At 37.9% G+C, this 24,393-nt stretch overlaps 3 protein-coding genes across 3 annotated transcripts; 1 reads left to right on the top strand and 2 right to left on the bottom strand.

Moving 5' to 3' along the window:
• Positions 1–6,223: 6,223 nt before the first annotated feature.
• Positions 6,224–13,360, top strand: LOC129747659 (uncharacterized). Its single transcript, XM_055741962.1, has 3 exons — positions 6,224–6,852; positions 11,598–12,648; positions 12,712–13,360. The coding sequence occupies exons 1-3, from the start codon at positions 6,757–6,759 to the stop codon at positions 13,107–13,109; spliced, it is 1,545 nt and encodes a 514-aa protein (XP_055597937.1). The 5' UTR covers positions 6,224–6,756; the 3' UTR covers positions 13,110–13,360.
• An 8,085-nt stretch (positions 13,361–21,445) lies between these two features.
• On the bottom strand, positions 21,446–22,314 carry LOC129747335 (transmembrane protein 222). Its single transcript, XM_055741491.1, has one exon. The coding sequence runs from the start codon at positions 22,149–22,151 to the stop codon at positions 21,603–21,605; it is 549 nt and encodes a 182-aa protein (XP_055597466.1). The 5' UTR covers positions 22,152–22,314; the 3' UTR covers positions 21,446–21,602.
• Positions 22,315–23,095: 781 nt separating this feature from the next.
• LOC129748296 (RNA polymerase II transcriptional coactivator) lies at positions 23,096–23,929 on the bottom strand. Its single transcript, XM_055742838.1, has 3 exons — positions 23,774–23,929; positions 23,613–23,688; positions 23,096–23,553 (listed from the first exon to the last, which is right to left on the bottom strand). Exons 2-3 carry the CDS (start codon positions 23,664–23,666, stop codon positions 23,269–23,271), a joined length of 339 nt encoding a protein of 112 aa, XP_055598813.1. The 5' UTR covers positions 23,667–23,688; positions 23,774–23,929; the 3' UTR covers positions 23,096–23,268.
• Positions 23,930–24,393: the final 464 nt, after the last annotated feature.

Genomic DNA, 24,393 nt, shown 5'->3' with positions numbered 1-24,393 from the left:
ATGTAATATTTCAAATAACGCCAAACATGTTTGTGCAATCAAAAGTTTGGCTTTCAATGATAGTTTTAATGTGTCTATTTAGTTGTTTTCAATCACTATTAAATGCCGAAGAATGAATTTACTTACTATGTCTCTGTTCTGCACAAAAAAAATGTGAATCATAAGAAACCTTGAAGGGGCAAAAGTACGAACTGCAAATGGGGCAAAAGTACGAAGGGTCTTTTGAAGTAAATCTGAACGGAAAATTTTAACTTCTTTTTTAAATGCTCTGGAAACATCAGCGCATATTTTTGTTTCTACAAGACGTGCTAGCGCGAAAAATTGCTCAAATTCGATGAGAACCGGATTTCGAAAACCTACTGAGTTTGGACAGTTAGTGGAGAACTCCAAATTCGCGCAGGTTTTTTGCCCATGAATAGGATTTGTATCAGAAGCGAACAAAGAAGCTGCTGCTGTAAGCAGAGATTAATACAAAATAATTTTCCTGTTGACTTCATGCAGAATTGTGGAGTTTTGAACGGTCGTACTTTTACCCCACATCATTCGAACTTTTGCCCCAGAGGTGGGGTAAGAGTACGTTTTGATAGCAGTTAGGCATTTTCACAACTGCTATCAAATGCGTCGATCGATTATCTTCGTAATTTTGTAGAAGAGAGATAAAAGTCTAAAGAATCAAATGCTGTTCTTGGTTTTTTGGAAAACTACCGGCAAAATTTTCTAAAAATAGGATAGCACTAAGGTCGTACTTTTACCCCACCATACTCTATAACTTATAAGGCTGATGGCTAGATGTTGATAAAAATGATTGAAAAATTTAAAAGGAATAATGAGCGAGAACTGTTCCATTGTTATGGTCATGTAAATTTACAGTTGTGTTTGGTTTTTGCTTCCGGAATTTCAAATTTAGTACCTAGAAATAACTTGTTCTAATTGTTTGCAGATTAAAACATACAAATGTACAAAAATATTTAATACTGTGTAGAGCATGGGTGGCCAAACCATGGCCCACGGGCCACATGTTTCTGGAGTGTAAATTTGACACCTCTGACTTAAACCACAATATCCAAACCGCAAAGCTGAAATTAGGTGTTAGAGATCGGAAAAATTTCAAATAAAAATAAAAGTTATAAAAAGTATGAAAATATCGTTTTCATCTCTTCGCAACGTGTGGCCCATCTATCTCCACTTACGTTACCGCATATGTGCACCAAGTTTCGCACCCGTACAACAATACGGACTTGACGTTTGAGTTGAAGATTCGGATTTTAGTTCGTAGAGAGATCCGGCTCGAGCGCCAAATATTTCGGAAACTTGCAAACGCAAATCGAGCTTTTCTGATCCGGGTTTCGATGTCTTTCTTGATACTCTTCTTGGAAGCACTTCAGTTTCTCAACCTGTTGCCCAGCTATCACGAAACTGAAAGGATTTACTGTGTTGATTTCCGTTGACTTGGTTGTCCGACATTGACTTTGAGACCTGCTGCCTAGGAGCTTTCGGTGAGGTCGTCGAATTTGCTCTGCATGTCTTGTTGTCTTTGGGCGAGCAAAACAATATCATTAGCAAGGTCAAGGTCGTTCAATAATACATTGTCGAAGGATTCCACGGCAATCCTCGGTATGGTCTACAGTCAATCGATCCAGTCAAGGTCTCATACATTACGATGAGAAAGAGTAGCGGTGATAAGATACATCCTTGTTTCACTCCAGCAGTTACCGGGATTGGATTGAACAAGACACCACCGTGCAGGACTTTGCACGAAAATGCCTCGTACTGAGTTTCGATGAGATGGACCAGTTTCTCTGAGACTCTGAGACTCTGAGACAGATGTTTTCGTGGTTCAGTCGGTCGAATGCTTTTTTGAAATCATCGAACACCAGCAGAAGAGAGTCATGAAATTCGTTGATTTGTTCCCGTATGATTCGTAGCTTTGTGATATGGTCCACACACAATCGTCCAGATTGGAACTCAGCTTGTTGCCGTCGGAGTGTAGCGTCAATTTTCTCCTGGATCATGTTCAGGATCACTTTGCAGTTCACTTCAGTGTTGCACAGATCAAAGTTATGCCCCCCCAGTTACCACACTCTGTCAGGTCTCCTTTTTTCGGGACCTTTACGAGGATACCCTGCATCCAGTCGGCCGGGATTGTTGCAGTATCCCAAATGTCAGCGAAAAGACGGTGTAACATTTGTGCTGACAAGGCAGGGTCGGCTTTCAGCATTTCAGCAGTAATGCAATCGATTCCAGGCGCTTTGTTGGATTTCATGTCCTTGATTGCCGCTTCTATTTCAGTCAGCGAGGGCGATTCCGAGTTGACGCCTTTAATGCGACTTACTGTTGGCGCCTCGAGCTGCGGGTTCTGTTGGCCATCGCTATTCGTGACTCGGAAGAGTTGTTCGAAGTGCTCAGTCCATCGTTTGAGCTGATCTGTCCGGTCGGTCAATAACTGACCTGTTCGGTCTTTTAGCGGCATTCTTGCATTAGTCCTTACAACAGGTTGTACTCCATTTACCCGAAAACCATTGCCCAGAATGAAAAATCCCCAGAATTTCAATCGCCAGAAAGAACCATTCCCCAGAATTTTTTCCCCCAGACGAACCATTCCCCAGAAAAATTTTCGCCAGAATGTACCATTTCCCAGAATTTTTTATCACCAGAATGAACCATTTACCAGAAATTTTTTCGCCAGAGGAACCATTTCCCAAAAAATTGAAAACATTTATCCTTACTAGAAATTATTAAAAAAAAAAAGGAATTATTACAAAAAAATGGGGTTTCATAACTTAATTCTTTTGCGGCAAAGCCGAAACCAACGAGGATGAAGGGGCTGAGGCGGCACAAAGCCGCCGAAGCTCCCAAATCCGAGGTGGCCGCCGACCCGCCGTCGGAAGCGGCGGCCCCATTACATTGGTCTAGGTCTGCCGGGACTTCCTAGGTCTGCGTGAAAGCTAGGGGTGATCCCTTAGCCCCGTCCGCCACGCGACAGCGTGAAGGACAAAACTTCTTTCAAGTTCGAACGCGCAGCGTGAGGAGTCGGATACCAAAACGGTTTTTTAAAGGACCATGGCAAGCATTGAATCAATTAAAGTACCATAAACCATACACAAAGCACAATATTGGTTCTAAAATAAATTTAGTTGGAAAATTTCAAAGTTGTAGTTTCATTTAGAAAATCATTTTGAAAAAACGAATTTCGAATCATATGAAATTCACAAGAATTCATTAGAAAAAAAAACAAATAAAAATATAAGGGGAAAAAAATCTGGGATTTGTGCCATTCTGGGAAATGTTGCATTCTGGGGAAAAAAGTTCTGGGAAATGGTCCATTCTGGGAAAAAAAAATCTTGTAAAATGGTGCATTCTGGGGAATTTTTTTCTGGGAAATGGTTCATTCTGGGGTTTGATTTCGGGTATTTGTCATTCTGGGAAAAAATCATTCTGGGCAATGGTTTTCGGGTAAATGGGATACAATCCTTGCAACAATGAGGCAGCGAGAAATATCATATAGTAATCAGGTATCTCCAATGGCGGCGGCTCTTTCTCCCTCTTCGGCTAGGGAGTTTGTCCAGGCTCTTTTGTCTCGTCTACAAGCTCGTTTAACTGCCTTTTCCAGCTCCGCATATTGTAAGCGGACGGCTGCTTTGGCTGACCCGGTACATGGCTGCTCAATTTCGACTTTCGCCTTTCTCCGATCATCGACCATCCTTCAAGTTTCATCCGACATCCATTCACTTCTTCTTCTACAAACTTTACCGAGAGTACCATGGCTCGTCGTGATAAAGACATTCTTGATTCCACACCACTGTTCTTCGGCTGTACCGTCTGTCGGCAATTCCGAGGCTCGGAGTTCTAGCTGTTCAACGCTGTTCAACCCTTTTCAACTCTGGTTTCTCCAACCGGCGGACGTCGTATCCAAACCCGACTTTCTCCTCTCGCCGTTGGACACGCGCAACTCTCAGTCGTATCTCGCCAAGGACGAGGTGATGGTCAGATGCAATGTCTGCGCTTCGTTTGTTGCAGGCATTAAGAAGGCTCCTTCTCCATTTTCGGCTGATGCAGATGTATTCAATTTGATTTTATGTTCGGCCATCTCGGGATACCCAAGTTACCTTATGTACTGGTCGATGGGGGAAAAACGATCCACCGATCACCATGTTGTTGTTACCACAAAATTCTACAAACAGCTCTCCGTTTTCGTTCGTTGTCCTAGGCCTTGGCGCCCCATGGATTTGAATGTCACCCTCCGGATATTTCTCAACCACGCTGTTCAATTCCCAAGCAATAAAGGGCCCACATCTACTTAAACGCCTACCTCAAAAGTTCGAATTTCGCTGAACAAAGGATCCAGAGGGGATTGGTAGCGAATTTTCTCAAATGCGAGCATAAAAATTACAAAATGTTCCTCAAATAGCCTTTTTGTGACACGTCAATCGCGTCATTCAGTATTAATGTTACAAATACGGACTCAAATAGCCTTCTATGAACTTGAAGCTCCAAAATGATCCTCAATTAGCCTTTTTGGAGACATGTCCGCCATTTAATGAATATGAAATGTGAACGAACATCACAAAAGGGCATACAATCAATTAATCATTTTTGTAGCTTGGAAATTGTTGAAATGTATAATTTATATTGAAATTGAAACTCAGAACAACTCAAAGCTAACTCACAAAGGATTGTTTCTGAAAAGACTAAAAAGTAAATTTTTCCACTTTAAAGAATTTCGTCCAACTATAATTACTTCCCAAGAATTTATCACACATTGAAAGTCAGTTGAAGCAATTCATGAATTAAATATCTAGATAAACTCAAGAATTTGTATAATTTTATGGGGGCTTGTGATATAGCTCAGTTGGCAAGTCTGTTGTCTCCTGAGCCGATGTCTGCGAGTTCGAGCCCAAGAGTAAAAATCGAACACAGTTGTACCGGATAAGTTTTTCAATAACGATCCACCAACTGCAACGTCGATAGAGTCGCGAATGCCATAAAGATGGTGAAACGACTTTTATCGAAACAAACAAAAAAAATATAATTTTATGCTTAAAAGTTATAAACATGGAATTCCATTTTTTTTAAATCGATATTATTTTAACGGATGTTTGAGTTGCATTCCGTTTCGTAATGTTTTTGAGTAGGTTATAATTAACATGCGTCTTCGGTGCTGGCCACTGGCTGCCCCTGTAGGTATTCTAGGAAAGTTTATTACCACTCAGAATTTTAGTTGCCAGCAAGGCAACATCTAGGCGTGACCTCGTGGCATCGTGTTTGGCTATCATCTCGAAAGGGTCATCACGCAGTTCAAATCTGGTATCAGAACTAATTTTTTTTCATACGCTCGTGCCCACCCTAAGAGCTTTACGGAATTTATGGACGTCCCATAATAAATCTATCACTGCCCGATTTGATATGATTCAAACATAAATTATGGACCTTAAATGTTCTTTAGCTGATTAATCCATTTCTCTGATATTTATAAATATTTGTGATTTTGAGTAAAATGCAAAAATAAAGGAACTTTCTCAAGTGATATGAACCGGGTGTGTTATAGGTCGAGGAAACGCGTCAACTTTCCTAAACCTTCCTTTTTTTTGCTGGAAGTTTAAGATATGAAAAAAAAATCAATTATTGTATAGCCGATGACAACAACTTACAAGGCCGACCACTTCTTGCAACCGTCTATCCGCATTCAAATGTGGTGCCGCCAGAAATACCACAGAGAAATGCCTGATAGTAATTACGAAGGTGGAATTTATTTGATCATCAACCAACAGCAACAGCAAAAGCGGCCTCACCACACATCGATAAATTATCATTTTGCCAAAGTTCTAGCGGTGGTGACACGAAGTTAACGCCAACGACACCCGCTGGATAAAATTGATCATCGGTTGGAATCGTTTGGGGGTAGATATATTAGACCGACTTGAATTTTGGACATTCAAGGTAACAAACTTTTGAGATAAATAGTCACATGGAACTAGCATTAGAAAGGATAGTTGAAAAAAAAAAGGAATTTCTTGGACAAAGATGTTCCGAAACATAAGTATTTGAGTAAAAGATACTTGAAAATGAAAATAAATGGTAGCCAAACAGGTGATATCGTGAAAATCGAATTGAGAGCCGATCTAATGGCCATAGTACATGGGCAAAAAAGATCGTGAAGTCATCCGCCCGAAGAAGTCCAAAATGATAACTACCTACTTGTGTTGTGAGTCGAACTTGACCATGCATACACCTCATCACTCAACTAGTACATGCAACGGAAAGTTTCGCCTTAGATTTCCGATCACATTTGTCAGTTGTCGACAGGTTCTAGAGAGCTTCGGTGTCCGGTGTTTGGTACTTTACTAAGAGTCGATCGCCCTAAGCGCTAAACCACTGCTGCTGGATTTTGCTAGCGGGATTGCACTCGATGAGCCATACCCCAAACAAGCCAAAGTTGCCGATCATCGGCTTTAACCTACCTAATACATTATTGGCTTATTTGTTGTGCAAATGTGGTGTATTGTTTTCATTTTCGATATCTCCGAGGCACATTTAATTAGCATACCACACCACACTTTGTGCAACAGGATTAGTGGATAGAAAGCCGTTGCAATAAGTAATAAGTTCGGATACGAGTTAATCTCAGTGCAGGCACCATCATCTGAACTGATGAAATAACGTTTTCTCAATCGTGTGTTTTTGAAGATCATCGAAAAACAATTGAACAATTTCTAGTGAGACTTCAGTGCAAGTGACAAATCTACCAAAATTGGAGCAATGGCGTCCAGCTCGGCCGAGAGTATTAAGCTCCCGGATTTGATTACCAGGTGGATGGAGGTGCAGAAGTCCCGGGCCGGATTGGACGATGCAAGTGTGAGTTAACAACGGTTTTGGATTATTTATATGGCTCTCCCACAACGTTTTTCACAGTGCCGAAGAAGAAACGCGTCATTCGATTAACCGTTAGACTGTATGCTAATTTTCACAGTTAGTAGGAAAAAACATGTCAACTGGAGCTTTGCAACAGATAGTGAAAATAATTTCCTTCAATTCTGCAAAGTTCAAAATAATTTAAGAAGGTTTTTAAATTAAGTGTTCTTGTCGAGCCGCAAAATTGACAAGTAATTTGAACCCGGTTATAGAAGCCAAATCAACAAACGAATATTATAAGATGTTTGATAAGAAGGAAACATATATGTAATTTTTTTACCGAAATCCTAACGTGTGTAAATCGTTAAACTGTTCGGTAATTTTTTCGGTAAAAAATAAACAAACATCGGTAAATGAAGAATCGATTTACCGATGTTCGTTTATTTTTTACCGAAAAAATTACCGAACAGTTTAACGATTTACACATGTTAGGATTTCGGAAAAAAATAACCGAACTCGGTAATTTTCGTTTACTGTGTAGAAAAGTAGCTGAAATAATAATTATGAGTACTATTCTGAATCTGAATCTATAATCTGAATCTGAATCTAAAATCTGAATCTAAAATCTGAATCTGAAATCTGAATCTGAAATCTGAATCTGAATCTGAAATCAGAAATCTGAATCTGAAATCTGAATCTGAAATCTGAATCTGAAATCTGAATCTGAAATCTGAATCTGAAATCTGAATCTGAAATCTGAATCTGAAATCTGAATCTGAAATCTGAATCTGAAATCTGAATCTGAGTCTGAAATCTGAATCTGAAATCTGAATCTGAAATCTGAATCTGAAATCTGAATCTGAAATCTGAATCTGAAATCTGAATCTAAAATCTGAATCTTAAATCTGAATCTGAAATCTGAATCTGAATTGTGAATCTGTATCTGGAATCTGAAATCTGAAATCTGAATCTGAATCTGAAATCTGTATCTGAAACCTGAAACTGAAATCTGTATCTGAAATCAGAAATCTTAAATCAGAAATCTTAAACATGAAATCTAAATCCTGAATCTGAAATCTGAATCTGAAATCCTAAAAACTAAAATCTGAATCTGGAATCCAATATCTGAATCTAAAATTTGAAATTAAGATTTCAAATGGCATAACTACTTATATTTGCCGCTGAAATTTGGTTTAATAGAATCTGAATTAGTAATTGTAAATTTATTTTCGGCATATCGGTGAAAATGTATATTCTTGGAAAAAGAATGTCAGAATTGAAAATTGATAAAGATAGATGGAAATGTTAGGAAAAAATTTACAGATGTTGAAAAGAGCGGGGTGATGTATGGTGTAAGTTCACAAGTTTCCTGTTTGTACAGTTAAGATTACATTAAATGTGTGTTATGAAACTATGTTTTGAATCCGAATTTGAGCTTCAAAATCACATGCCGAATTTTTGATTTCTGATTCTGAAAAATTAATTTGTTACTAAATACATTTGTTACGAGGATCATGTTCTAAAATTCATTTTGAACTTCTGATTCGTAGAACAAAATTCTGAATTCGAAATTTAAATTCAATGAAATAGAAATTAATTTAAATCAAAAAGTTTTCTTAGCTCGAATTTAAAACTTGATCGCTTTTCAATAAAAAACCGATATTTAAGTGGCAAAGATAAAAGTTTTAAATAAAACTTATATGCTGAATATCTAAATTTAAAAAAATGTTAACTAAAGTTTAGCATACATGAAAGCGAAGCAAATTATAAAACCAAAGCTAATTAAGTTTTGTTTTTGCAAAATATAACGAATCGCAGTGCTTATTTTTCAACAATACTGTTTTGTTGTAAATAATCAATTGTTCTAAATTGTTTTAAGTAATGTACAAACGAATGATATATAAATTCGAAAAATGGATCTGGCTTCTTTTTTTCACCCGAAATTACATGGTGGCACCGTTAACGTGACACACTTTTTTATTGCATAATACTCAAATTATTTGTTATCTCTTATCGGAATCAATTTTAACAACATCTACCGCAAAACGGGGTATCTTTGACCAACATCCAATTTTTGCACATTATCATCAATAACTCAGTCTTTAGTTTGAATTTTTCAAAATTGTTTTCTACGCTTGAAAGCCTATGAATTAAGTATCAAATAGAATAAATTTTGTTTGTATTCGAATTTTTTTTTCTCTTAGTAAAAATGTAATTTCAAAATTTTAAAATATCTACTTTTTCCAAGGCTTGCAAACAAACACCTCTCTTGATGAAACCAAAAAGCATTTAGAAGCAAACGGGTTGTTGAATGTGGAAGAACTACTTTTTTTCTTTGAATATGTATAGTTAAAGTGTTATTTTCACAGTCTTTTAGTTATACATTTATGATGTATGTATATATGTATGTATGGTTCCCCCATCGGTAGAAAGGTCCAGCCTATGTCTGTGTGGCTTGGCCTTCGAATTGCTTCTCAGGCTTCCACGGACGATGGTTCGCCGAGAGAATGGCATCCAACCTTCAGAGACCTACAATGGTTGGCAATCCACTCCGCTTGCAATAGTCTCTTCAGATTAACCCCAGATGCATCCCCTCTGAAATATTTAGTTGTTTATTCAATATAACACATCTTACCTGTCGGCAACTTATGGGATTCGAACCCAAAAGTTTTCTTGCCGATACCGGGAATCGAACACAGTACGCCTGGGTTACCAGACTCGCGCCAGCCTATTCACTAGACCACATCAGCGCTTTCTTTTAGTTATACATTCATGATTTTTAAAAAATAAGGACATTTTCCAAGAGTAAGCCCGTATTGAACAAATGGATGGAAACCCTATCAAACGGTTAATTTGAAGAAAAAACAAAAATGGAAATAGTGGGAGCGCCTAGAGGAATGTGTTGAGGTAAAATTTCGTTTGTATTTTTTAGCTCAAACTATTTAACATTTGTTTAAATTTTTGCCCCTTAATGTATGCAACATAATAGTACTTTTTGCAATTATAAATGTTTTTGAAAAGAAAAAGAAAACGTTAAAAAGCAATGTAAAATTTATAAACTAGCATTTGTAAACGTTATGAAGGTGTTTTGTATCCTTTATGATCGAGAAAACTTGTTAAAACCGTCAAAATAGAGACTGATCAATGTAACCCCAAAGCATCAAATTCAGACGAAATCGTTTTTTTAATCAAACTTAAAGTGGTCTAAAAAATTCCTGCAACCATGTTTTATGTTCATTGGAGTCCAGTACTGATTTTAAAAATATGAAACATGCCACATTCTCCTTAACAGAAAAAATAATCGAAAAATATTAAAAAAAGTCATCAATATCACCCCGGATCACGGTACTAAAATTACAAACTAAGTACCTACTTGAGTATTTTTCATTCAACTTGTTAATTCTGAAGGCAACATCGAACAAGAAAAATAACCGTATTTAGCAGCGTGTTTTCGTGATATAGACCTTCGCAATGAAATTATTTATATTCACCAAAATAGCAAATTCATGCCGGTTCTAATGGCGCAATTACATAAGTAACAAAATCCAGTGTAAAGTTAATTTTCGGTGTTAGAAAATCTGAGAAACTGCAAATTGATAAAAAGTTCAAAACACAGCTACCTTGGAAAATTCGACAAAAATTCTGTGTTTCGTAATTTGAGAATCTAAAGATGTCAGCTTTCCAATTCACTTTTCAAAATTATTCTTAAAGGATGGACTGAAATAATTTTGACAGTTCATTGATTGATTGAGGGGAGAGTGGGGTTTCGTGGGCCATGGGGAAACGTGGGCCACTTTTAATATCTCAGATGTGTGTTGAGATAAAAATCTCAAACCAACTGTCATCGTCGTCGCTTTGCGTGAGCATATATTCCTATATGTTGTTGACTGAAATACGCATCATATGCTTCTTTTATTTATCAAGCTTAAAAAAAGTTAGAAAAATTTACTTACATAATTAAAAAAACACCCGCTAATTTCATCGATGGGGAACCTAAAGTGCATAACAAAAATATGGTCATACGCTTATGATCTTAGTTTTGTCATGATATTTCACGTGGAAAAGGAATTTTTGATAAAACATCAATAGGTCACTCAAACGCAACCAATTTGCAAATCATAGCTTGTGGGGAATCGTGAGCCACACATCTTGAATTACCTATATTTTTATGTTTTTATACACATTCTTAACTTAAAATACGTTTTCCCTATCTGAAAAGTTTTCTTATGCCAAATGAAGAGTTATGAAAAATATTTTGTCCTTCCTATATATGAAATTTTGCCAAAACGTTCGCGAGCCAGGTTTTGGAATCTATGCGATCATACACTGCTCTCTTTTTTATTTCATCATCTGAAATTGCTTTAAAATAACTAAATGAATTAGGAAATCGCAGTTTTGGGTCAACTCATAAACTTTGCATGTTATTTGGTCAATTTGGATTTGGTGGCCCACGATTCCCCACCATTTTTCAAAATCCAAAAAATATTACTTTTTTTCAAACAGTCAGAAAACCATACCATTTTTCAATTTCATTTTATCTTTTATAATAAAGAAGTTATGGAACAACGAAAAAAAGTGGCCCATGATTCCCCACTCTTCCATACAATTTCTCTATTTTATTTTTCTTACAAAAATCCCAGCTTATCGAAAAGTTACGTAAACGACAAACTCTTTAAAATCTGCCTATTATATGTTGGTCAAACAGATAGTCATGAATACAAATTTTTTTGTTTTGTTTAACCCAATAGCCCCTGAAAATAGATGTCATCGATCTCACCCTGTTGCTTAAATCGATGGGTCTCAAGTTGGAGTATTTGGACTTCCAACCGGATCGAGCCAACATGGATACACTGACGGTCGATGTGAAATGCAACCGGTCGGGAGTTTTGGCCAGGATGAGCTACGATCTGGTGAACGGTTGTTCATGTCCAGAAAAAGACGAAAAAGAAACATCCTTCTGGACAGTACAGGCAACCGGCCCCAAGGCCTTTTCGAAGGGCAACACTAATACGTCGTCCAATTTATTGCCCGAGGTGTCTGAAAATTGTTCTCGTGTGTCCAAAGCCATGCTTTCTAACCTTCTTGACTACTACAGGAGTAGTATGAAAACGATCGAGCGCGGTGAAGATGTTGTCCATTCGCCGTTAAAAGTTCCATCACCGAAAATTTGTGTCACTAGTCCTGGAATGACCGTTAGCTCACCATTTGCCACTCCTCCGGCCGAAGGGAAGTTTATGTCTCGTATAGGAGATGTTTCCATCAAGATTGATCCCTCTTTGAGTCCGATGAAGCCGAAATCTCCCGCTAGTCAGATGAAATGTGAGGAAGATCATACTGATAGTACCAAATCGAACAGTCCGAATATGAGTGAAGCTATTCAAAATGCAACAAGGGAACTTTCGAAGAGTGAAACGGATCTTCGATCTACCAAAGTGGAACTGTTCCAAGATGTTCCCCAGGTCAGTGTTATCCCGGATGACAACTCTTTCGCCAACAGTGAGGAAATGAAAGCCATCATCACATCGAGTCCCAACGATAAGAACTTTGAAGCTCAACTGAACATCGAGCAGAGCAGGGAACGTGATCTTAACATTATCCACTGCCTGCAACAAGCACGGCAGCAAATCGATGCTGCCCTCCTGGTCGTGAAACTAAACAACGCCTGTCCGCGGGATTTGGTCCTATCGCCAGCATCATCGGTAGTCATCACAACGCCTCAAACGGTTATCCGTAAGAAAATATTTTCTATTGACAAGAATCCATCGCTGGGAGCTCTTGGGCGCAGGATGTCACTGCCAGGTGAATAAATGAATTATTTAGTGTAAAGAATTTAATAGAAATTTCAATCTATTCCCATAAAAGGTCGCCCATCGGAATCGCCGAAAATGCTCAACACAGCCTCTACTGGGAAACCTCAACTAGGACCCCCCAGAAAAAAGCCGATAGGAACGTCTCAGCTGGCATCAATGAAGACTGCGGCACCGGTTTCTCGCGGTGACACCCCTAGACCCACCGGAACACAGCTAAAAGCGGCTGTAGGCCTAAGGAAGACCAGCTCCATCACTTCCTTAACAGGAATAAACGGTGCCACTGCGACTGGCAGCGTTAAAGCATCGTCCGGTTCAACCAATATCATAAAAAGAACTACCGGAACAGGATCCAAGCCATTGGTAGGGGTGCGACAATCTTCCAACACTGGTGCCAAACTTGGAAGTGGTCAGCTGATTAAAAGTTCCAGTTCGACCGGCGATAAAAAGTGATTTAGTCTTCTCTTGTAGTTTTTTTTCCAAATGTTTAATTTCTTTTATGTAATGTTTTATTTTTCCTTTTTCGTAACTAATTCCTTGTTGCCATATACAAAAATATTTATTCACAACGTTTAACAAAACTTAAAGAGTATTAAAAAGGTAAAATACAATACTATTGCAATTAAAATACTCATTAAACATGGCAATTTTGTTGTTTGAAAGCTGATTTTTCTTTCTGAGTGACAGACCTTTGAATAATTCTTACCTCAATCTCACGCAATACATATATTGAACAAGATGGACACTCTCTGATGAACCGAACCTACCCAGCTTGGGTAGTCGAAATAACAGGATTTGAATCTGGAGATAAGAGCATAACGAGAGTACCCGGGCGAGCTGGGCGCTTCTCTTTTCTAAGGAAATACTTATTTTCTGAAATAAATTTTCACGAAGAACAGTTTTGTAGCTCCTATAGTATTGATTTTCCAGCGATAAACAAATCTCCTTATCATCTTTACAGAAATAATTAAAAAAAAAAAGGTTCTCAAGTGAAGAAAATATCATAATTTTTGGGCATCGGAAAATAAGCCCTTACGATCGTTAAAACATCTTGATCTATAATGTGCGACTGCAACCTGATGTACACCTCAATGCTTCTCAATTTTCACTATCATTAAATTTGTGATTTTTCACTAGAATCCGTTTTAAAACGCATTACTTTTCCTTGTTGACTCGGGGTGAACAGAGCACTTTTGATCGGGGTACGATGAGCATTTTCTGCCGTAGAATCTGACAGCGAGTTCAACTCGATGAAGTCAACTGAATTATAGAGCTACAGTTTGACTAGTTTGCATCTGACGTTTTGGCCCATTGGTAAGGTGTCAGAGAGGCAATCTGAAGACTCGAGCTCGATTCCTGGTCATGGCGATTTTTTTTTTTCATTTACCTTTCATTATCGATTATTTTGATTGTTGCATTATACGGCTAGTAGCATCATCCGCCAAACAAAGCACCAGAAAAATAATGAATGAGTGTGTGTGAATTGTTTGTATTCTACAAACAGGCATACATTATTTTGTGATTGCTTTGTTTGATGGATCTACGACTAACCGTTTAGTGCAAAATGTATCAATCGTGAATGGTAAATGAAAAACCTCGACCAGGATTCGAATTCGAGTCCTCTGATTATCACTACAATATCTTACGAATAGGCCAACTCATCAGTTCGTCGCCACGGGACCCACATTCGGGTGACGGGTGTATTTCCTGGGAGGCCCTGTCACAACAAAAGTGGGTGACGCTCTCTTACTCAAGTAGGCCTCTCAATTTAGTCACACTTTGCAAATCTTGGAGTTCTTCCAAACTTGCAACTTTCAAAAGGATTGTGGCGAACGTGTTAATGGTGCTTTTAATACCCCAGAGGGAATTCTCATAATGCCGCTTCAACCAATTAAATAATAGCCTTTTTTGGAGTCTGAATACGAAACACATATTATAGATGTTTTCTATGGTTAAATAAGCGTCATTTTTAAGGTGGCATTATCTCCCCTACAGAACAAAATAAGTTGACTGCAGCCACACGACATTGATCCAGCGTATTAACACGTTCGTTGCCATGGGACCCATATTCGGATGATGGGTGTATTTCCTGGGAGGCCCCGTCACATCCAAAATGTGTGACGCTCTCTAACTAAAGTAAGCCACACGTGGCCTAATTTTTCGGTCCGAGAATTTGTTTGGTCCCGCCCGGCTAGTACAACTACCGAACTGAGCGTGGCGATTAACGTTTTAAAGGAGGCAAAAACTATGCCCAACGTGCTTGAGACCGACCTACACAACCGAAAAACACCCTTCAAATCGAAAGAGTTCGCAACCTTCATTCAGCCAATATGGAGCATGGCAAGCATATTAACGAACCATATTCCAAATAAAAAATCAGATTAAACATTAAACACAGATACTGAACTTATGACACAAAGTTAGAAGTGGAACGCAGAAACATGATACGCACAATAAACGGGAAATACCAAAACCGGTAGTTTCTTCGCCGAATTTTTCAGCATACGGAAAAACGTTAATCAGTTCGGTAATTTTTCAAATCGCATATGTGACAAATACGTTTAACTGAACAATCTGCGAAAGAAAGTAACCTCGGTAGTGATTGCTGAAATACAGCAATATTTACCGAAAAAACTGGTAAAAGATTACCAATTGGACGTTTTTATGATCAAAAGTTCGGTTTTTTTTTTTTTAGATTTTAGTTAACTGGGTAAACGCAAAATAATTTAGAAATTATTTTTACGGGATCCTTTTTTCTACATAAGTACGTATTTTCTTAAACAAGTTTTCATAAGGACTTGTTTTGTACTACCTATAGTATTAATTTTTCACCAAAAAAGAAATATCCTTTTCATCTTTACAGAAATATTAAATAATAACCAGCTAGGTTCTCAAGTGATCAAAGCATCATCCGTCAAACAAAACACCAGAAACATAATGTATGCGCATGTGTTAATTCTTCAAATTCTACAAACAGACCTAGATTATTTTGTTATTGCTTTGTTTGATGAATCTACGCCTCACCGTTTAGTGCAATCATGATCATGAATGATAAATAAAAAAAAATCACCTCCACCAGGAATCGAACTCGAGCCTACTGATTATCTCTCCGACATCTAACCAATAGGCCAAATCGTCAGATGATACAAGTTAAGCTGTAGCTCTATTAGTCAGTTGACTTCATCGAGTCGAATCCGCTGCTAGATTTCCCGGCAGAAAACGCTCATTATGCCTTCATTAATGGTCCTCATACTGCCTCGGGGGGTTTCTCATTATGCCTCTACAGTGACTGGTTTTCAGCTTTCGACAAAAAATTTTAAAATGCATTTTTAAACTTTTTTATCTACTTTTTCAAGTTTCATCCAATTAGGTAATAGACTATTTGAGTGTTGTAAGCGTCAGATAACACTTCCATCGAGGTTGTAGTGATTTGTCGCGGGTAATTGTAGTTTTTAAATATCGCAGTGAGGGAAAATGATGGGTGATGGTTTTCCCCAAATAATGTATTCTTCAAAGCCGACAACAGCGCCACAAGCCACCAGTATGCAGCCACGAAGCTTCAACACCTGACAACCAGAGGGCCATTCACGGTAACCCGCGCTGCTTGGTAACCACCCGATCGGTAGCGACGCCCGAAGGCGAAGCGATCGTGTCCGCCATAATGGGAGTGCAACGACCTGGACCAAGGACGGGAAAAGGCGACTACCTGGTGCTGGCTCACTTCCAATAGTACCACAAAACAGCGAAGTACAAAGTGCACAACACATCCAGCACATAAAGCCAGCTAAGTGTTAAAAGTCAGACACCAGGTAAGCCATCAGACGCCTAACCGCCATTTTGTTCCCGCTGAAAAACGGAACACTAACGCCGGATTATTATGCAGGACCCCTAAGTTTTGGCCAAAAGAACCCATTTGGCGGGACAGAAGCAAACCTTTGTCCCTGAGCTCTTGTCACTGAATCAGCTTGGATTTGACCCCGATCGCCCCGAATAGCCGTTACCATCCGGGTGATCATTGATTGAAGGTTGTGGTCGATTCCGAACAACAACACTCGGATCGACCAACCAGTTCCCCAAACCATTCATTGGTCATCAAAGCCGAGATTCCTGGAAGGAAAGTCCCGGTTTCCGGTCGAATTCGTACCGATAGAGGAGTTGGTCAGCCGTAGCGTCACCATCGTCGCAGCTCCGCCATCTTCAGTACTTCAGTAGCGACAACCAGGGCGTGGCCCTAAAAGGTACTGTAACCAATTGACCCTGTTGAAGTGTTGAGAATTGTTGTGGCCGTTTAGAAATAAAAATTCGAGAAGTGCATATTTGGGGTTTTTCCTGAGGTCAAAGTTCGGACTCCCTGCGATTTCCTTTGGTAAGCGAGCCGCCCTGAGGCCTAATAAAGAGAGTCCCTGTAACGCCGGTGGGGTGTGTCGTATCCTGAGTCACTTTTCACTTTTCGTGACAAATTTCCTCGCGTTTGGGAACGTTTATTTCGACGCGACTTTCTTCGGCAACAATCACAGATAGAATGTTTTACTCATGTTTGCTGCTCTCTCATCCATCCTATCAATTTATTCCTCTCTCTTTTACGCATCAGCAATTCTATATTCTGGAAAATACCATATCTCATTCAAATGGTTACCTAAACGTTTGCGCTAAAACACTGAATGAAATTCACTTCTAATTATTAAATCCTTCATCAGTAAAGCTACATTTAATTGAGTAATTTATTAGTAATCTTTACCTTATTCACTACATTACTCTCCTTCTCTACTCTGAGCTAATGTACTAATTCGCTTGTCTCAAATAATGAATTCATCCGGTAGTGTTAAAAAAATAAATACTTTCAAAATTTCAATCAAATAATGTTAAAAATATGAATACTTAAAAAATATAAGCACTCCATTAAACTCAAAAACTCAATTAGAAGCTGTTTTTTTTTTCAGAGATATTTCTAAGATTATCGGTATCATTGGGTTTTAATTTTGTATTATGTCTTATTCGATATTGTAAATGCTCAATTTAATCATGTTCAGAAATTTTCTTCAATCATATTAACTAGAAATTACAATTCACTTATTTTGCAGAAAGCTTACAAATTGATATAATCAGAAATAGTGATTAAAGTTTAAAAAACTATTCTTCGTTTAACAATTTTATTTAAGAAAAAAATTAAATCCGTTAAATAAATTGACTTGCTAGATAAATCATTAACCGAAAAACTACTCCACCATGTAAGTTTACTATAATTTTATGTTACATCCAAATAAAATATATTCTTTCGCATTTCTTCTACCTAATTCCTCGCACCTCACACTTTCGTTTACTCGCTAACCAACCGTGAAATCTCTATCTCTATCTGTTTCATATATTTTCTGCATTTTCACACATAACACTCCCATTCGGGGACGGAGGGGGAAGCTATTTTCCCTCTTGCTCATTGTAGCACAATGAGTCGCCAGATTGCCACGTTGGGTCATATTGGGATAAGCGCGCAAGAAATAAAATTAAATTCTCCTGAATCATATTTTCTCTTTTCTCTCCCTTAGATCCTCAGACGTTGAGATACATCTAAGAATCTTAGCTTCAAACCAAGACCCTGGTCATGAGGCAAGAAACAATGAAAAGATACACTATTTAGTGTCAATAAATCAAAAAATTGTACACATTTCTCTCACTCTGTCACATATTAATACCAGGAAATTATTTTGTCCAGACACAACGGTTATTTAGACCTTTTTTTTTTGCTCTAATATGGAGTATGCTTCTGTGCTAAAATCATCGTTCTAGTCATTCTCTACCTAACAATCGTTCATTAAAATTCATTTTATTATTATTATTTTTTTTTTTAATCATGGCTCAGAGATCTCTCGCTCTGTTAATTTCGGATTCTCAATTCTAATCAACAGAACACAGATTTTCTCTTTACTCCGAACTCGATCTAAAATTTTTTCTCATTTCAAGGTACTGTTTTATCGTTTTAGGTTGAAAATTACTTCAGGTGATAAACCGAAGCATGTTTTATAACTTTCGCAACATTTTTTTTTTCTCAGGCTTCAAACCGAGACTTTTAACCTTTAAGATAAAGAATAAACAAATATATAGCTCAGCCATTCAACGCATCATTTCACATAGCAGAGTCTCTCGCTCTAACTTTTTTCCATTCAATTATTTTTATTTCAGAGATCTCTCGCTCTGATTCAGAGTACTCTCGCTCTTTTTTATTTTTCTTCATTTACTTCAGCTGGCTTCTTTTCTCAGGCTTCAAACCGAGAATTTCCATCCAGTTTTTTTCAGGTTCAGAGATCTCTCGCTCTGTTTTTCATACATGACATTACTTTTTTTGTACCGCGTGGCTTCACTAAATATTTGTTTTTCTTCATCCTAGGAAAATTTGAATAGCGAATTCCACTCCCGTTTCACAATTACACTTTAACCGAGCAGTTATGGAAGCTGCTACGCCATTGTCGTATCCTGAGTCACTTTTCACTTTTCGTGACAAATTTCCTCGCGTTTGGGAACGTTTATTTCGACGCGACTTTCTTCGGCAACAATCACAGATAGAATGTTTTACTCATGTTTGCTGCTCTCTCATCCATCCTATCAATTTATTCCTCTCTCTTTTACGCATCAGCAATTCTATATTCTGGAAAATACCATATCTCATTCAAATGGTTACCTAAACGTTTGCGCTAAAACACTGAATGAAATTCACTTCTAATTATTAAATCCTTCATCAGTAAAGCTACATTTAATTGAGTAATTTATTAGTAATCTTTACCTTATTCACTACAGGGTGGTAGGTTTAAAACTTACAGTGTCTGAATACGAAACAATGATGTAATTCACATATTACAGCTGTTCTCTATGGTTAAATAAGCATTTTCCTTAAGGTGGCCATTATGCCCTCATCTCCCCTACATTTGAAAAATTGTCAGGCATTGTATAAACTATAGAATTTATCAAATTCATATGACCTAGAACACATTGCATTCAAAATTTAAGCTTCTTAGTTCAATCCAAAATAAACTTACAAAACTAGATTAATGTACAGATCGTAAATACACGACATCTTTCAAAATTAAAAAAAAATATCTGTCTGTGATTGCGACTTGCAGAGACAAAAACTTGCTTTACAACTCTGTGATTTTATAGATATTTGTCCTCAACCTGGCTATAATTTGGTTTTCAGAGTTCATCGTTTCATTGTTGGGCATCGTTGTCATTTCAATTCTAAGTTGTTCCGTAATTCTGAAAATGTGAATTTAAAAAGGACCCCACCGCCCCTTGAGCCCTTCCAACGCCCCCAAATTTCAAAGATAAACTCACCGCCTCTCTAGAAGCTCTCAACGCCCTCTAGGGGGCGGTAGGGTCCACTTTGAAATTCACTGGTCTATAACCACAAGCAGAACGTGTCCAGCAGAACGTGTTTGTTTGCTCTCCGAGTCCTACGGTGGGAGGTGATTTAAGCAGAGAGTGAGAGAAATGCGTGCCGTGACTAAAGCGGGCCATAGACTACACAAATGGCCTGTACAAATTCGATGATTCCAAGACGTTTGTTTGATCTATGCTCGCCCACACACTATACAAACATATTTCACGCGAACACAAATGATTGCTGGCGAAAACAGCAACAGCAACAAAAAAAACCATCTCCACCCCGGCTCGGAGAAAGTTTTGTACAAAATATTTCGATCCCGACCGATTTTACTCCAACCGTTTGGGCGCTCATTCAAGCAGTGCCATACACTATGCAAATCGTGCTCACAGCGACAAAATTTCATCGAATTTCATCGCATTTGTACAAATGTTGTGTAGTCTGTGGCCCGCTTGAGGCATGTTTTTCGGATTTTTTTTTCTTTCATGCTTAGTAACGAGGAAACTAGTAGCTTTAGGTATATATAATGTTCTTTACATATTTTTCTGACATTACAAGGTTTCTATTGATATAAGTTTTATGTGAAATTAATTATAATTCAAACGACTTAGATAGATTTTACTTTTGGAGTGTCAAATTGACACTCTAAGTCGGAAAAGGGAGTTTTTTTTGTCCAGGCTTCCAGGGTTCGTCCAAAAAAATTTAAGATGCAATATTAAATAACTTTTCAATTCATTTAGGGTCCCCGAATTTTCTTTTTTTTTTTTTTTTTGAAGCTTCTGAACAAAGTTACAATCATTCAAACTTGCAATAGTGTCCAATTGACACTCTGATGCGGATGAGGGTTAACCTTTGTTAAATCGATTCATACTTAAAATATGTTTATAAACTTGTTGAACATAAAATTCATGTAAGTACATAGAACACGCGTTGCATACATTTTTTTAGAACCCATTTCTGAAATAATTTAAATGATACATACCTAATTGATTTTTAATAAAAAAAAACGATACTATCACTTTTTTAACAGGAACAAATCTATATTCTCGCAAATTCAAAATACATATGATTATTCGTTGTTCTAAATTGTCCATAAAATTATTAAATGCCAAATACCGATATTAACATAACAAAAAAAGCCTAAATTTGTGTTACGTTTTGTAATCATGGGCCATTGCAATTATTTTAGAAGCCAGTTACATAACTTTGAAAACAAGACCAAATGTGGAGTAATATTTTGATTAAATCAAAAGAAAGTTTTAAGAAATTTTAAATCATTAAGTTAAGTCTAGTACGTATTTTTAGTCGTTACCATCAGTTTTTTTCGCTAGAAAGAGATCTTCCATGAGAAATTGTGTGTAATTGAGTTATGAATTTTTCCAGAAAAACAAAATTAAAAGTACATTTTCATTTGAATTACTGTTTATTCATTCATCGATTAGTACATAAATAAAAAAAATAAATACAGTGCATTGATAGCTTATGCCTCTCACAATTTTCACATTTGTCATCTTAAGGAAAGAATTAGTTTAGTTGTTGTATCAGTTCAGGATGTGTGTGGGGATTGTGAAGTTCTATTTCAAGTAGATCGCCACTAAGGTACATGTCACCAGTACCACCGCAAAAGGAGTCCAGGTCTTCAGGAAACCCTTCCAGCCTACATACTTTCCAGCGAAGAACATCCAAAACGCCAGCACGACCATATTCCAGTTGGTGTACTGTTTGTACTTCATCAGAGACAGGGCCATGCCGACGTGCGAGTGGCAATTGTCCAGAAAGAGGTTGTGCATCCGGGTCCCGTACACTACCGAAGCCTTCGATACGGATTCGTCCCACTCAATGATGCCACCCTCAACAAAGTGCGCATCCAGCTGCAGGTATCGGGTTGGCCTTCCGAAGCCCATGTTATCCTCAGAAACAAAGTACGGCCCGGCAAAGTCCCGTATCACCCCGTTGGACATGGCGATGCCCATGTGACCGATAAAGGGGAAGAACCAGGTTAACACCGGAATCGGGGTCCATACGATACAGAACGGATACTTATCGGTGGTGAAGTTGATGTTTGCAATGGTGGCCGAGTCCCCGGAGCCACTTTCCGACGAGAGCCGCCTGCCGCGGTCCATGATTCTCGCCCGGTAAGCTGGTGCGTGGGAGGACAAATTTGCACTGTTTTTTAACAGAAATCTTCGGTCCACTGCTGATTTTCCGATGTTGTTTTTCAAACGCAGAAGTAAACAATTTTTTTTCAGCAACTAAAAAATATCGTTTGAGTGCGGCGGAATGTGACATTTATGCATTTATCGTTAAATGATTATTGAAAGGTATTAGAATGTTACGATTATTCGGTCGGGCTTCGACCAGACCGAACTGAACTTCATCAGTATTTTTTAGAGTAACTCGAAACTTATGTGCTAATATTTTCAGTTAAAGACGACAGCTTCAATGTTCCTGAACCGAGAGAATGTAATCCAATGAATTCATTTAAATCAATCATATTTGCTTTATCGATTAATAATATGATTTAATTTCTTGTGTTTCTGATTTTCTCATGGCTATTAAGATAAAGATTGGCTGTAATTACTATGTAAATAGTTTTAACAAATGTATGAAGAGCTTAGGAACATGACTAAGTTGGTACCGAATCTTCAATATCGGATTTCTTTTTTCATTGTGAATGAACAAAAATAGAGTTAAGCATGGCATGTGGTTACTGCTAGTGGTATTATTCTTAGCCGATTGATGGTGGTGTAATCGGTGTAATTGATTTTTTTCAGTGGTGAATATAAATTCTGAAAAGCCCCCTAGCGGACGATAGCTTTAACAGCGGCATGTCTAGGGATTTCTGTAGCGATATCAAGAAAATCTTTAAGGACTACCCGTCCTCGAAACATTGATTCGCGGTTTTTACTCTAAAATAAGATTGAAGGTTTTCGATTTCTCACTGATGTACCTTTTTTTTAAATTTCTTAACCCCGTACGTAAAAACCTAGTCTCTTGAAAACTTAACATTTTTAGAAGCTTGTTATAATAATTCAATCATCTCCCAAAGAAATAACATAAAGCAAACTGATGTACAAACAACTTTTTTATTACTCTCGGTAATCAAAGGAATTCAGTTGAACAGGAACATGACTTACGAGCTAGAGTTCGCATTACACGGATCACACCAATTAGGTTCTGGCACACCGGAAGCGAAAAATGATCAAAACAAATAAAGGTAAAAATAAGTAACTTAAACCTCTAAAACTGTTTAATTTTCTCATTAATCTCGTCCTGGTGCTCCAGCAGCTTCTTCCACTGAGGGACGGTCAACGAGATCCCCTTCTTGCCGGGCAAAGTTTGGCCGTCTTTTTCATAGTATTCGCGCACATTGACGAAAATTTTGTTGCGGAACTCGCTGACGGTTACCTTTCGCATCCGGTCCAACTGCCATTCTTCTTCGCCATTTTTGTTGGTCACCGAAGACGTAGCGGAAGCCTTAGCAGCCGGTTTCGTGTCAGGTTTGCTTTTTTTGACCGGATTGCGCTGCAAATTCAAAGAAATGTTAGGTTAAACCGGTTAAGAGAGCTAGCAGCTGAACATACATCATCGGGACCGGAGTCTGAATCGGACGTGTCATCCTTCTTGTTTTTCGGCATTTTGTTTTCTAGTGATAGAAATCTGCAATGAGGTTATACAATTTTAGGAATCTCAAAGATTATTAAAATAAAATACTTTCAGTAGCATACCAAAGAGTGATACCCACCTGAGTTAAAGGAACAAACTAGAATCCGGTTAATAAATTGCGACAAAATAATAATTTTCGGCTTTTTCCAAATAGCTTACGAACCAGGGAACGAGGAGAGAGCGCGTAAAATAAATCGAACTGCACCGGTTTCAGGTTTCACCACTTTGAGGGGTATTATCCACTTTTACCGTTCCGGTTACACCGCAGTTGCTACTCAATTGTGGTGAATATAAATATGTATAAACACGCTAAGAAAATTGTACATATTGGTACCGTAAAAAGTACATACTTTGAAATTCAATAACTTTCACGTAGAAGGGAGTTTTAGAAATTACATACATTGTCAGTCCTCTGTTCTACAAAACCCTCTCTGTAGAAAGAACATCCATTTCAGAAATTTTTTAGTTGACGGTGTTTTGCTTCTAAAGCCCGGTTTACAGTTCTTGTGAACTCGAACTAGTGAAAGTGAACGTGAACTCACCACAGTGAAAAAAATATTCCGCAGTGAAATGTCAAATCGGTCAAATCTTAAAAATTAGTAAGAGGTTTGTTCAACTGCGGGTAGAAATTGGTTTCGATCGGAAAATGACAGATCATTCAACCAATGTTTTGATCGATACTTGTCGAACCAATGCTCA

The sequence above is a fragment of the Uranotaenia lowii genome, chromosome 2 (genome assembly GCF_029784155.1).
Source record: "Uranotaenia lowii strain MFRU-FL chromosome 2, ASM2978415v1, whole genome shotgun sequence".
Taxonomy (NCBI): Eukaryota; Metazoa; Arthropoda; class Insecta; order Diptera; family Culicidae; genus Uranotaenia; species Uranotaenia lowii.
This window is presented reverse-complemented; position numbering and strand designations above follow the sequence as displayed.

What these genes read in the sequence shown, in the direction of transcription:
- LOC129747659 (XM_055741962.1), top strand. Translation starts at nt 6,757, where the DNA reads ATGGCGTCCAGCTCGGCCGAGAGTATTAAGCTCCCGGATTTGATTACC. An exon ending in CCGGATTGGACGATGCAAGT is followed by an intron (nt 6,853 to 11,597) that starts GTGAGTTAACAA and finishes TTAACCCAATAG; the next exon opens with CCCCTGAAAATAGATGTCAT. An exon ending in GCGCAGGATGTCACTGCCAG is followed by an intron (nt 12,649 to 12,711) that starts GTGAATAAATGA and finishes TTCCCATAAAAG; the next exon opens with GTCGCCCATCGGAATCGCCG.
- LOC129747335 (XM_055741491.1), bottom strand. Translation starts at nt 22,151, where the DNA reads ATGGACCGCGGCAGGCGGCTCTCGTCGGAAAGTGGCTCCGGGGACTCG.
- LOC129748296 (XM_055742838.1), bottom strand. Translation starts at nt 23,666, where the DNA reads ATGCCGAAAAACAAGAAGGATGACACGTCCGATTCAGACTCCGGTCCC. An exon ending in CAGACTCCGGTCCCGATGAT is followed by an intron (nt 23,554 to 23,612) that starts GTATGTTCAGCT and finishes TTGAATTTGCAG; the next exon opens with CGCAATCCGGTCAAAAAAAG.